This window comes from Paroedura picta, chromosome 4 (genome assembly GCF_049243985.1).
Source record: "Paroedura picta isolate Pp20150507F chromosome 4, Ppicta_v3.0, whole genome shotgun sequence".
NCBI lineage: Eukaryota > Metazoa > Chordata > Lepidosauria > Squamata > Gekkonidae > Paroedura > Paroedura picta.
In genome coordinates this window covers 103197152-103211685 of record NC_135372.1, presented here as the reverse complement: position 1 = coordinate 103211685, position 14534 = coordinate 103197152, and the positions used below count along the sequence as shown (strand labels likewise).

The 14534-nt window shown below is 45.6% G+C and overlaps 1 protein-coding gene across 11 annotated transcripts in view; it reads right to left on the bottom strand.

The window, feature by feature from the left end:
• Nucleotides 1-14534, bottom strand: part of LOC143836063 (complement receptor type 1-like) — a 56352-nt gene that overhangs the window by 21895 nt on the left and 19923 nt on the right. For all 11 annotated transcript variants that reach the window (XM_077334848.1, XM_077334850.1, XM_077334844.1 and 8 more), the window contains exons 6-7: nt 14037-14234; nt 1221-1406 (exon numbers count right to left, since the gene is read on the bottom strand). In XM_077334848.1, the coding sequence (XP_077190963.1) occupies nt 1221-1406; nt 14037-14234 (384 nt within the window). The remainder of the gene's footprint in view (nt 1-1220; nt 1407-14036; nt 14235-14534) is intronic.

Here is a 14534-nt window from a genome sequence, read left to right as displayed (position 1 = left end):
CTCAACGCAGGATCAGCCCTAAGCATCCTAAAGCATCCAAGAAAAGTGTGTATCCAACCTTTGCTTGAAGACTGCCAGTGAAGGGGAATTCACCACCTCCTTAGGCAGCCTATTCCACTGCTGAACTACTCTGACTGTGAAAAATTTTTTCCTGATATCTAGCCTATATCGTTGTACTTGTAGTTTATACCCATTACTGCATGTCCTCTCCTCTGCAGCCAACGGAAACAGCATCCTGCCCTCCTCCAAGTGACAACCTTTCAAATACTTAAAGAGGGCTATCATGTCCCCTCTCAACCTCCTTTTCTCCAGGCTGAACATTCCCAAGTCCCTCAACCTATCTTCATAGGGCTTGGTCCCTTGGCCCCAGATCATCTTCGTCGCTCTCCTCTGTACCCTTTCAATTTTATCTACGTCCTTCTTGAAGTGAGGCCTCCAGAACTGCACATAGTACTCCAGGTGTGGTCTGACCAGTGCCGTATACAATTGGACTATCTGCAAATCCAGATTGCAGTCCTTCAATTTATCCATCAGAACATCATGGGGAACCTTATCAAAAGCTTTACTAAAATCCAAGTAAATGACATCAACCGAATTTCCACGATCCAGCAAACCTGTTACTTGGTCAAAAAAGGAAATCAGGTTGGTCTGACAGGACCTGTTGGAGACAAAACCATGCTGACTTCCTTGGATCACCAAATTGTCCTCCAGATGTTTGCAGATCGCTCTCTTTAATATCTGCTCCATTATCTTTCCCACAACAGAGGTCAGACTCACTAGTCTGTAGTTTCCAGGGTCATCCTTCCTCCCTTTTTTGAAGATCGGAACAACATTTGCTCTCTTCCAGTCCTCCAGGACATCTCCAGTCCTTAAAGACGTAACGAAGATGATGGACAAGGGTTCTGCAAGTTCTCTGGAAAGTTCTTTAAGCACTCTTGGGTGCATTTCATGCTGCCCAGGGGATTTGAACTCATCCAGTGCAGCTAAATGCCTCTCGACAACCTCTCTATCCATGTCAACCTGCCAGCCAGACACTATCCTTTGGCTACTGCCATCTCTAGATGTGCCTAAACCCTTTGACCTGTGGGGAAAAAAACAGACGTAAAATAGGCGCTAAGCCTTTCTGCTTTACTTCTTGACCATCTGGGTACCCAGTTAAAAAGTAAGATTGCAGAAGGCTTTGTATAAGTGTTTCTATCCAAATTTCAGAATATACTCACCTTGACAAGTTATAGAGACTTCTGACCATGATGAACTTGGAAGGCATTCAGAAATAAATCGTGTTCCAGGTGTCATTTCATAACCTGGGATGCAAGCGTAAGTTATTCTGGTCCCAACAGGAGAGCTTTGCTGTACGTTTTGCCTTATCCTAGTATTGGGGAAGGTTCTAGGAGGGCCACAGTCACCTGGAAATAAACACATGAAGTTTGGTTATGTTGAGAGAAGGAAAGTTGATTGCAGCACTGAACTCTAGAGTGTTCATAAAGCCACATCAGAGAAAAATGGGCTGAGAGCTTCAAAGGATGTTAGTAGACACACTTGGGGTTATCTGCTAAATACAACTGGATCAAAACTGACTACAATAAGGTGTGTTTTCTTTGACGTCTATCAATAATGCGGGTTTCCTGGAAAATTTCCCATATTTTTTTTTGTCCTGAGCATGACCAAATTTACTGTGTTAAGTTTGACTTACATTTAGCAAACAAGTTTAAAAGTATTTCATATTACTTTTATGTTCTACTTTTTAAAAACTTGGAACTAAAATATTTACTTAGGAAAAATCTCTCAGTCAAATGAGATTTAAATGTTATATTCAAACAACTCAAAACTCTATGTGAACATTATTTCTCATTGGAATAAACCTTTTACCTGCTTAAAAACAATACAGCTACTACTTTATCCACCCAACCCCAGTGCATGCTAATTTTAACATACCTAAACAGTTATTAAGATGGTTGTCCATTCACTTGTTTCAGAATTTAAATACTGTCCACAAAGGTCACTTTGATACCTCACTGTCTGTATTACTTGTTAGTTCCATACTAAACTGGAGAATACAATTTCCCTTCCACAGGCTAGATGAGATAAATTTTAGCTTAGGCTTTCATTGATCTCCAAAGCCAATCAGGAAAGTTTATAATTTTTAAGAACTTAAATATGTATTTTTCATGTTATTGCTTCCTAAAATGAACAAAATATACATGCATGTTCTTATGCAATTCCTAGATGATCATTTGCAAAACAGTAATTACAACTTGGAAACATTCATAGATATCTTTACCACATAGTGGCTCTAAATAATTGTGGTCCTTGGACTAATTGGAGGTGGGCCCGGAAGGATGCCTTCCCCCCCCCCCCCGGCCCTTTACTTCATCCCCCCCAGCCCTTTACAATACACTCCATTGTTGTGGCATGTCTGTATCTTATTTTGAAGGGATGTTTGAACATTACCATAGCGATCAGAGAGCGTTAGGGCAGTGGTTGAGAGTAGAGGAGTAAACTACCCCCTCACCAGGCCTCAGTAAAAGGCGTTGAGTGGTCCCCAGTGAGTGGTCCCTGGTATTGAGTGGTCCCCGGTGATAAAAAGGTTAGGGACCATTGTCTTACAATACTATTTTTGCGTTTTATGAAGTAGGTACAACAGCTATGCAGACAGATCAGGCAAACCCCCTAAATCAGGGGTAGTCAAACTGCGGCCCTCCAGATGTGCTGGCAGGGGCTCGTGGGAATTGTAGTCCATGGCCATCTGGAGGGCCGCAGTTTGACTACCCCTGCCCTAAATACTAATACCGAAGTTTTCAATCCCCTCCACTGCTGCTGGGGAGAGTCCCAAGAGCTCTGCCACATCTCCCCGGAGATGCTGAAGAAACAGATGCACACACTTCTGAAGAATCCGACGCCATAAGCAGAAGTGGGGAAGGTGCTCGGGAAGAGCCTGCCAGTCTTCTCATTCCCGCAATTGGGGTGTGGGGGGTAGCAAAAGTCCCCAAACGCCAGCAAGGGGACAGAGACGCCCTAAGGAGTGCCAGCCTCCCACAAAGCCAGCGCGGTGCTCATAGGCACGACGCCTCAGCCGCCTGCCGAGTCATGTTCGTAGCGGCCCTTCTCGGTAGCGCCCACGGAGCGACATTCAGAGGCCGCTCTCCCCCCCCCCCCCCCGCCTCACGCGGGTCTGCAGTTATAACCGGGCCTCTTACACCAGAGCGACCACCCAAGCCCCCCTTGCTCACCGCGAACCTCAGACCACAGCAGCAGCAGCCACACAGACGCCACGAACGCCCCCGGGCAGGCAGGCAGACGCTGCACCATGGCAGCAACGGGAGTCCGGAAAAGGCGAAGCCCCGACTGGGAGCCGCTCGGCAGAAGAGGGAGGAGGCCCTGAAGGGAAGTCAGGCCTTTCCCGTTCGCGGGACGGGGCGGGGACGCAGTTTCTCGCTGCTGCCGTGCTTAAGAGGGAAGCGACGGGAATAGACGCCGCTACCTCGAGAGGAAACATGACCGGACCCCACCCCGCCCTCTCGCAGCCGACGCATGCGCGCATGGGTAGAGACGCTTTCAGGTTTGGTACGCCTGCGTGTAGAGACAGTCAGAGAAACAGCCGCTTGGTTTTGCTGGAAGGGCGCGTGTATGGGATGGGGGATAGCGTGTGTGTAACGTCGGGCGCGAGTCTAGTCGCCTCCTCCTCAGGGAGTTGGCATGGCATGCTTCCTCGGCTCCACTGAATGCAACGCGCCTTAACAACTGCACAGGATTTGCATGATTTGACAGAATTTCGTCAAACTGGAGAGTGGCTGATTTCCACAGCATTGGGGTTGGGAGGGGATGTATATGCACTTGGGCGTAAAATTGAGGACGCCGTTTAGATAACGAACATGTATGTCAATACAATTATATTCGATTTCTACTCTTTCTCGCCTTTTTAACGCTCCAAGATCCAACTAATGTATTTAATTTCAGGGAAAGGTGCACTGAGCTACGTGCTTTTTGCTTGTGAGCAAGTTGGTTAGGACTGTGCTGTACTGCTTTGTGTGCCAATTTGTGTTGGATTAATTCTTTAATATTGTGTGAGTAAATTGGAGCAAAGATGGTGTGTGTGTTCTTTTGTTGGTCATAAGTCCAGAGCCAGTTTGGTGCAGTGGTTAAGAGTGCGGACTTCTAATCTGGCGAACCAGGTTCAATTCTGCGCTCCCCCACAGGCAACCAGCTGCGTGACCTTGGACTCGCCAGGGCACTGATAAAGCTGTTCCAACCAAGCAGTGATATCAGGGCTCTCTCAGCCTCACCCACCTCACAGGGTGTCTGTTGTGGACTGTAAGCCATTTTGAGCCTCCCTCTGGTAGAGAAATTTCACTGGATGTCTGCAAGTACTTATAGCGTTGGGTGGAGGTGTGAGAATTTTTTCTGTTATTCTCTTCACTGTTTACGACGTTTATGCGCCTCAGTCATGATTGTGTCACCCTTGTTGTCTTTTTGTACCCTTAAGAAGTTACAATCTTTCCTTGTAACTTTTCCTTGCGGTAAATACGTATTTGCTAAGCTTCTTCATATTATGCAGCAGGAAAAGGTTATGAGCCATCATAGTGAGAGTCAAGCAGCCAACTCAAATGCAATACGATACGTTTCTTTGTGTTCGGTTATGTTTGCTTATTTCTGTTGCCTAACTGTGGATAAGGAAGTACACTCCTGTCAGCACTTCATGGTGCTACCCCAAGTGAGTTCAGAGAACAACCAACACAGATATATTTTGCATTTCACTTCCTTCTTTATATAAGAAAAGCCACAGTGATTATGAAGTTATGTAGGAAAGGGTTTTTAGCTCAGTGCATGCATTTATGATATCCACACACAACCTTTATCCTGAAAATTAATTCACTCCATCAGTGAGAAGGCATTTGAAGTCGCACATAGTGTACCTTCCCCTTTTGTTATTTCTCCATGTTTTTATGAAACATTTTCTCTGTGGTAAGCAGTTCCCAAAGTGCTGTGATATACAGTTGGAGTGCAACACAGTCAGATTTTTAGGATATGAAATTGTTTTAAACACAGATTACCAACAAAGCTTCAAAATGAGAAAAATGCTGCTTGTGACTACTAAATACCATGTTTTATTAACCCCACTATTAATAATTTAAGAATGCAAGTGCTGGATTCACATGTATTCAAATAGCAAGAGATCACCTTCTGTATTCATTTTACCAACAAAATATTTCACTTCTATACTGCTTTTCAATGGATATTATATGTGCTTATAATTAAAGGAATTTTTCCCCATACTAATACCAGTAGTACTTCTGCAGATGATCTTACTTTGAGAAAAGGCGTGTGAAAAAGAAGCTGGACTTTTAGAATATAAGTATCCCTGCTTAGGATTGCAGAAATTGTTACTGCACTGTTTTGAACATCTAAAAACAATTAAATAGTGATTTAACAGCCTCTGCTAGACCAGTGCTTAGCCTATCTACTACACCTTTATACTACTTTTCCTTCAAGAAGCTTAGAACTGCATATATGGCTCTCTCTTCTTCTTGTAAGACAGTTTAGGTTCAGTGTCACATATTTCAAGATCACCAACTGAACTTGGATTTCAAAACAGGTCTGTAAAGTAGCATTTCCTCTTGATAAGAATATAAGAGCAGCCCTGCTGGATCACACCAATGGTCTATCTAGTCCAGTATCCTGTCTCACACAGTGACCAACCAATTCTTCTGGAGGGCCAACAACAGGGCATAGAGGCAGGCCATTCCCTGATGTTGCCTCCTGGCTCTGGTATTCAAAGGTTTAGTGCCTCTGAATGTGGAGGTTCCCCTTAGTCACTATGGTTAGTAGCTATTGATAGACTTAAAGTCTTCTAGATCCTAATCTGATCCAGCAGCAATGCAAACCTGTTTACCTATTTTGTGTTACTTCCCTATTCTTACTACAAGCAATTCTGAATGCAGTCATTAATATTTTTTTTCTTGCTTGAATATATGGAGTTAGGAAAGGGCCATATGGGCTACTTTCATGACCTGAGCCTCCATGGAAAGGGAGGCATCAAAGGTCACTCCCAAATTTCTGATAACTGGTACAGGTGTTAACTGCACACAGTCCAGGCAGGGAAGTTGTGCTTCCTAATCCTGCCCTCTTCTACCCAGCCACAGGACCTCCGTCATAGATGATTGAACACCCATGTGGAATCTCCCTTCAGGCAGCTTTTCAATGATGCTTAAATCTTTTCATATGATACCAAATATTCTTAATCAAAGAAAAGCACATGACTCATCTTTCTCTGGGTTGGATAGGAAAGGAAAAGAGGTATTTTTGTTTCATCAATTGCTAGTTCAATTGCAACCAAAATCAATAAGTTCCTATTTTTTTCATGCAATTTTCCGCTAATGCTCTGTGCCATAAATAAATTTTGCTCTATGGAGGCAACTAATAGGATGTACAAAGTTTTAGACAGTCATATACATTCACTGAAGTCTTGGTCTTTGAGTCTTCATTCTCTAGAGCCTTAATTATTTTTTTACACAAGGGAAAATTTCAGATGCTATGGAGATCCTGCAATAGGCAACCATTTAGAGCCCAGCATCACTGCATGTGCCCTCAGCATATGAAGTACAGCTAGAGGATACATAAATATTGTTATTGTCATGAGAACGAGAAACTATTGCTCACAGTTCCTTCTTCCTAGTGACCAGGATAGGCCAACAGTGAGGTATTTATAGCTGGTTTAAACTTTGCTGTGGTGGTAGCATGTGAAGTCCCTGAGATCTTAAGGAATGAGAAGTAGCTCATGTCAGCTTCAATAAACATATTTTCCCAGAAAGGAACTACATAGTTTTTGGCCAGGCAAATTCAGGTCTGTTTCACAAAAACTGGATAAGTATCTAGATGGCAGTTGATGGTATACAGCTGAGTCTGGGGCACTGAGAAATGCTGTGGATTTCATTCAGCAAAAGTCCCAGCATTTCAATGCATATAGCAGAAAGCACAAAAAGGGGTGAACTTATCAAACAAGTTTTATTCCTGGGGAGTGTAAAAGGCTCAGTGCCTCCTGATTTTAAAAGTTTCCTCAGAAACAATGAGCTCCACAAAGAAAATTTTCCTGAGATCATTTCTGTAGATCTCCTTTACCATGCATATGTATACATTGTTTGAAAAGCTAAATGACTGTCTTATTACTTGGCACAAAATCCCTTTTACATCAAAAGAGGGGGTTAGGGTAAAGCAGGGGTGTCAAACCCATTTGTTATGAGGGCAGAATCTGACACAAATGTTTCCTTGCCCATTTTGAGAACAGGTTATAGGAAGGTGGGCAAAGGGTGGGAGGGCTCCTGTAGAGCAGGGTGGTATACCACAAGCAAGCTTCATGTGACTCTATGCAAGGGATTAATTTATTTACTAGGAATTTATTTACTAGCTGCGGGGTGCGTGTGGTGGCAGGTGACTGAGCGGGTGGGCATGGCTCCCGGGGCCGTGGCGTGTCACTGTGGGGGTCCCCCTCTGGTCGGCGAGACTCACCGTGGCACGTGTGCGCGGCAGGGCAACGGGTCATAGCGGGCGGTGATGGCTCGGCTTCGCGCGGCTGTGTGAGTGGCTCTGCGGCGGTGCCCGGGTGGCGGCAGCCAAGTTGGGGCCAGCGAGGGCTGGGCAGGCCGCTGGTGGCGGAGTGGCTCGCCAGCAGTCTCGTGGTCTGTGCGTAGATGCAGAAGGCGAGGTCGGCAGCGTGCGGCAATGCGGCTCGGCTTGGGGCGACGGTGTCAGTGGCTCCGCGGTGGTCTCCGGATGGCAGTGGCCATTTTCGGGCTGGCCGGGCCGCTGGCGGCACAGCGGCTTGCTCGTGTTCTTGTAGTGTGGGCGTAGAGCACTCGGAGGCTGTTGGAGCGCGAGGGCTGTCCGCGGCGGCGAAGGCCGGGGAGAGGCGGCGAACTGCAAGGTTGGGGAAGGAAGGCGCGGCCGGCGGCGGGTGGGGGTGGAAAACTCTACGTTTTTATCCCAGACAGGGCCTGCCCTAACTCCTCCCCAACGGCCCTTAGCCTTTTATTTAATCCGCTCCGCAGGAGCAGATTAAAGATTGGAAGATTTGTTACCTGCCACTCCCAGACAAGGTGGCTCACAGCGGATTACAGAATAAAAGCCCCACACTGCATGGTTGCCTGTGTACACTGTAAAAAGACAAGAAAACTCACCTCCGCCTGCAGCAAGAAAGCAGGTTGGACCACCTCCCTTTGGTCAAGCTCAAGGTGTTCTAGATAGGCTGGCTGCTATGGATGCCCCTTTTCCTTCCCAAGGCAATGAGGGAGGGAGGCTTCCTGACAGCAAGAAAAGAGAGGGCTCTCTCACTTCAGGCATGTGAGTGTCGCAGGTGAGCATGGAGGGTCAACCAGGTGAGCTGGGCCACCAGAGCTGAAACTGCGGCCATAGCAGAGTGTGGTCAGCCTACTCCCTTACCTCCCCAGCTCACATTCTGGCGGCTCTTTCTCATCCTTACATGTGGCTGGAAGCAGCATGGAGGAGAATGGGGGTGGGGGTGGAAGATCCATGATTGGTCCTCAGTTGATAAATGCCCTCTCCTCATTGGAGGTGTGTCCCACACAACATCTCCTCTCTCTCTGCCTTTGCTTCCATTCCCCCCACCCCCCGGGTATTTTACCCACACTTTTAGACACACCCCCATCCATTTCCTTTCTGTTTCTTGACAGCTTTGACCACCTCACACTGCTAAGTGCACCTTTTTGTCTGTTAACCCCCACTAGCAGCTTCCTGCCTTCCCTCACTTACAGCAGTTGCTTGTAGGCTGGTTAGGAGCCCTAGACAGACTGGCTTCAGCTTTTGGGACTTATTTTGGCACCCCAGGGCAAAACAAGAGCGGTTTATCCTAAGGTCTTTTTCATCCAGTACAAAGAAGGAATGGGGGCCTTTTCACCCTCAAAATTTACTATTACCTCTTTATTTACTGCTATTGCTCTTAGGAGATTGATTCATGGTGTCTGAAATATAATAACTGCAACAAAAATATTCTACTACATAGAATACTCAACCAAAACTCTTTAAAAAAAAACTTTAACTTTTCATTTCATGTGCCTGGTAGTGAGAAGATAAAATCCTGGATCAGGTCTGGCTGATTTCACTATTGGGAAATAAAGGCACATCAAGATTTGAGTATACAGTGGATTTTGAACCTGGAGTTTCAGATATATAAGGCAAAAATGTGTCATTATGTCATTGAGCCAATGTGTCATTGCCAAGTACTGGCTAAAGGAGAGAACCAGCTAGGAAACTGCAGAAGCCTCTTGAACAGCCAATATTAAACATGTATCTTGGACTTCCTTTATAATTTCCAAGGTGAGTAACATAATTCTGCTCTTTTTTCCAGCCACATCTTGTCATAGCAACAATAGTATTAACACACGCACACCCAAGAAATCTGAGAACTTGTTTATGCTGCCACTTACCCAGGAAGTCTCCTGGGATCCTGCCATCTTGACTTAGATGGAGCCTGCTCAAATACATAGCAACACTGCAGTATACAAGGCTGTGTAGGTGATTTATCAAGTGCTTGGTTGGAGACAGCTGACCTATACCTCTTCCTGATCCATGACACCAAGCAAAGCTACAGCCTCTGTTTCTCTTCTGTTCTTCTCCCTTGCCTGTTTAATTAACCTATATGTATCCAATCTTTTATAAGAGCCTCTTGTGGCGCAGAGTGGTAAGGCAGCAGACATGCAGTCTGAAACTCTGCCCATGAGGCTGGGAGTTCAATCCCAGCAGCCGGCTCAAGGTTGACTCAGCCTTCCATCCTTCCGAGGTTGGTAAAATGAGTACCCAGTTTGCTGGGGGGTAAACGGTAATGACTGGGGAAGGGACTGGCAAACCACCCCGTATTGAGTCTGCCAAGAAAACGCTGGAGGGCGTCACTCCAAAGGTCAGATATGACCTGGTGCTTGCACAGGGGATACCTTTATCCAATCTTTTCCCTGTGAAAGACACCCACAAAGACTGTAGCTAGCAGCATTTTAATTCTGTTCCAAAACCTGAGCGGGCAAGAGAGTACTAGTGAAGGAACAGCTGGAAGTGCAGCAACTGGAAGTGGAACAGGCTTCCTTGGAGGTGGTGGGTTCTCCATCTTTGGAAATTTTTAAACAGAGGCTAGATAGCCATGTGATGGAGAGGCTGATTCTGTGAAGGCAAAGGGGTGGCAGGTTACAGTAGATGAGTGATTGGGATATGAATGTTCTGCATAGTGCAGGGGGTTGGACTAGATCAGTGGCCCCCAACCTTTCTGAGGCTGGGGACCGGCAGGGCATGATTCCCTCTCCCCGCCCTCCCGCAGTAAGAAGCTTCCCGGGCCGCAAGCTTGCAGCCTGGGAAGTTTTTTACTGCAGGGGGGGGGCGGGGAGAGGGAGCCGCGGCCCGGTGGCCCGCAGGTTGGGGACCACTGGACTAGATGACCCATGAAATCCCTTCCAATTCTATTATTCTATGATTCTAACTGCAGCCTCTTGGTCAGACATGGGATACATTTAGAAGTATACAATTATGAGGAACAGCCGTTGGTTCTAGAGCAAGCATGATGTAATAATGGAAGATTAACTGTCCTTCATTAGAGCCCCATGCAGTTCCATGCATTATCCACACTGTGGTAGAAAGTACAATCAAGTCATAACTGGCCTGTGGCAGCTGTGGGTGTGCATTAGGCATAAGCCAAGCTAAAAGAAATACCAGAAAAATACCTTACAAGTATTTGGGAGGTATTATTTAAGCTGAATGCAGATGAGAGAATCTGATTAGGTGCAAAGTCGTGTCCGACCCATTGGGACCCCATGGACACCAGTATAGCTGAGTTACCAGTATAGTTACCAGTATAGCTGAGCCCAAATAAAGCCAAATCTTCCTGGGTATGCTGAAGATCAGCTGGGACTGTGGGAGTTGAAAGCTCTGCATCACTTTGGTTGGAGCTGGCTCTTCTTGCAGTTCATTTTAAACAGAACTGCAAGAGGAGCCAGCCCAGGATTGTCCAATTTGTGCCACATCGGCTGACTCCTCAAGGAGCTTGGTTTAAACTGAGCTGCAAGGGGAGATAGCCCACTGGCAGTCTTCAAGCAAAGGTTGGATACACACTTTTCTTAGATGCTTTAGGATGCTTAGGGCTGATCCTGCGTAGAGCAGGGGGTTGGACTAGATGGCCTGTATGGCCCCTTCCAACTCTATGATTCTAGGATCAGCTCCCAGCTAGGTCTGCACGTAGCAGGGAGAGGCTCAAGAATAATATAATCTCTGTATCAGTATCCTTTATTTTATTCCATTTTCATGGACTTAGAAGAGAGTTGAAAGTCTCTATTTTTATTAGATAGAAGTGATGTGCTTTACATGATAGATATACACACACACACACACACACACACACACCAAATTTGCAGTGCAGCACTTCCTGCTAATCCACTAAAAACTAGCCAAAATTTCAAGAAAATTGGATGAAGGGGTCAAATTTTACAGGTCTCGGAAATAGCTGCTCCTATTTTCCCTGCCATAATATTTGCAAAATCAAAACAAAAAGCCTTCACCCCCAATAAGGGAGAGAGGGAAAGAAAACTGCAGCTCTCTGCAGCTTGTTTCTAAAGGTGATTGGCTGGAAATGCTCTGTGCTCCTCCCTTGGAAGGATATGACTGAAAGGGAGGAAAAAGAAAAGCTGGGTTTTTTGTAGCTTGCTTTTTGCTACCCAAAGGTGTATGAAAGTGGCTTACAATCACCTACCCTTCCTCTTCTCACAACAGACACCATGTGAGGAAGGTGAGGTTGACAGAGCTCTAAGAGAACTGTGACTAGCCCAGGGTCACCCAGCTGCCTATATGTGGAAGAGTGGAGAATCAAACCCAGATCTCCAGATTAGAAGCCACCATATTTAACCACTAGACCAAGCTAGCAGGGAAATCAATAGAATCAAAGAAAAAACATGAATGTATGCTTTCCACTCTAAACTCACCTGAAGAAATAGATGTCTCTACCTCTTAACTAGAAGACATGGCTACAAAGCCAATAATAGGGTGGAAAGTGATTTAAAAATTATATACTCATGATGAACAGAACCTTCCTGACCATCAGAGCAAACTATAGCAACCATATTTTTATGCCTTTAGAATCACCTGACATTAGGAAATACTGAAATATATTCAAGATTTTCTTATCAAACATAACTTTTTATTCTGATGCCGCCACATTAAACTATGTATCGTTTATAACTTATCATATTACACTATTCTAATCAGCATATTAATAGAAGTTAATAATACTATTTAATATTTTCTATGTCTGATGCCTTCCCTGTATAACACTGAAAACAAGCAACACTTTAATAATTTATTGAAGTACATCATTTCTTTATGACTATTTATATGATTTACAAAATATTATCATTGTCATTAAAAGAACTCCCTGCTGAGCAGAGCAATTTCACAAGGATGAGAGGCAAAAAAATCTAGCACGAGAATAAATACACATGGTGAAGAAGTACAGTGGAGCAACCTGCCAAACACAGATTAAGAGCTCAGTGAACTTATTGGGGGGGGGGGGGGGTCCTTTTCACCGGCTAAACTGTCAGGCATCCCTAAACACCTAAGATCTACCAAGCATTTTCTCACCAGCATCTGAAAGAAACCAGACATTAAAGCATTCATACTTAGACCTGATGAACAAGTTCTGTGCATGCTAGATAGTTTTGCCACATGCTGCATATGCCGTGTAACACGGGGGTCATCAACAGTACTGGGCTGCTGGAAGCCGTGCCTGCCTCCCCCCCCCCCACAGCAAGAAGCTCACCAGGCCCGGCTAGCTTCTCACTGCGAGAGGGAGGGTAAGAGGCAGGCGTGGGTGCTGGCATGCCGGCAATGCAAATGCGCATGCGCACAGTTGCCGCGCATGCGGGTTGCGCCCCTGGTAGCGAAAACGCACATGCGCGAAAACTGCACATGCATGTTTGTGTGTAGCTGCTGCGCGTGCGCGGCGCTTGGGCCACTGGCTCTCCTCTCACCTTTGGAGGCGGTCCCTGACCTCAGAAAGGTTGGGGACCGCTGGTGTAACAGATCTGCAGTGCAGGAACTGCAATTCAAACAAAGCAGATGTGTAATTGTATTAATTAGCACGCAGAATCCATCCTGCTATTGGAGTGTTTAAATGGTCCAATCCTTTTGAACTTGGGAAACTCGCAAGGGGCCAAGTACTAGCTTTGGTGGGAACCCTGGACTGTATATAAATTTGGGTGGTGGCTGTTCAATTAGTTCTATGGTGTGATCTTAATAAGGAGCTGATGTTTTACTCTATAAGTGACTCCGTGCTTTATTGAACCCACTATTCAATACCACAAACCACACTTCTGCTATCACTTCTGTTTGCACAAGAGCTTACTGGAAATCATTGTTCTTGTGGAAGTTTTAGCAGAAGAGGAAGTGCACTCCATGCTATCAATTGCACATGGAGCTTGTTCATAGGATCCAAGCCTTGTACTTTAAGACAGTGGTCCCCAACCTGCGGGCTACGGCCCGGTGCCGGGCCGCGGCTCCCTCTCCCCGGCCCCCCCCCCCCGCAGTAAAAAACTTCCCAGGCCACAAGCTTGCAGCCCGGGAAGCTTCTTACTGCGGGAGGCGGGGAGAAGGAATCGGCCGGGCCGCGCCCGTGCGGGTGTGGCCCGATGTGCGGGTGCGGCCCGCGGGCGCAGCCCGATGCGTGGGCGTGGCCCGATGCCCTGCCGGTCCCCAGCCTCAGAAAGGTTGGGGACCACTGCTTTAAGACATGAGGATGCCTCGAACCGGCTGGCTGGGAATGGAACTGTAAGTAAATAAATAAAATAAATGCCTGCTTCAGCATGAATGCATTGTTTTTTTTAACAGCAAACACACAAGTGGGCTAGTGTGCTGTAGTAGCTAAAGTCTTGAATTAGGATCTGGTAGACCTGGGTATGAATCCCCAATATTGCCATGGAAGCTTGCTGGATTACTTGGGTCAGTTACATGCTTTCAGCCTAATGTATATAAATAAATATATATAAATATATAGTTACCTTGACATTCAGGAACAGGGCCTTTCCAGATTCCCTTTGTTTTATCTTCAGTTGTGCAATGAACAGTAGCCTCTCCAATTAGTGAAGAGCCATTATTGCATGTGTAAGTTAGTGTTGAATTATAGGCAAAATTCTCAATACCTTCTCCTCCATCATGAGTGCCCCCAGTAATATTGGGAGGAGAAGAGCAAGTGATTGCTGAAAGACAGAAAAGTACGTCACCAAAATTAACACAAGTTTCTGCTGATTGGTAAACAATGTGCAACTATTTGACTATGATTTTCCTTCAATGATAGTGGTATGAAAATAGCTTGCTGGGGTATATTCATTATCCCTAGACATTATATCATGGGGTACAACATCTCAATCTGGCTTTGGTTAAAGATTTACATATACAATAACCAAATGCATTTTGGCTAACCTTCCTCAGTGGTAAAATTCCAACTGAGCACTGCATAAATTAAATATAATAAGTCATCATATATAGATTGGACTAAA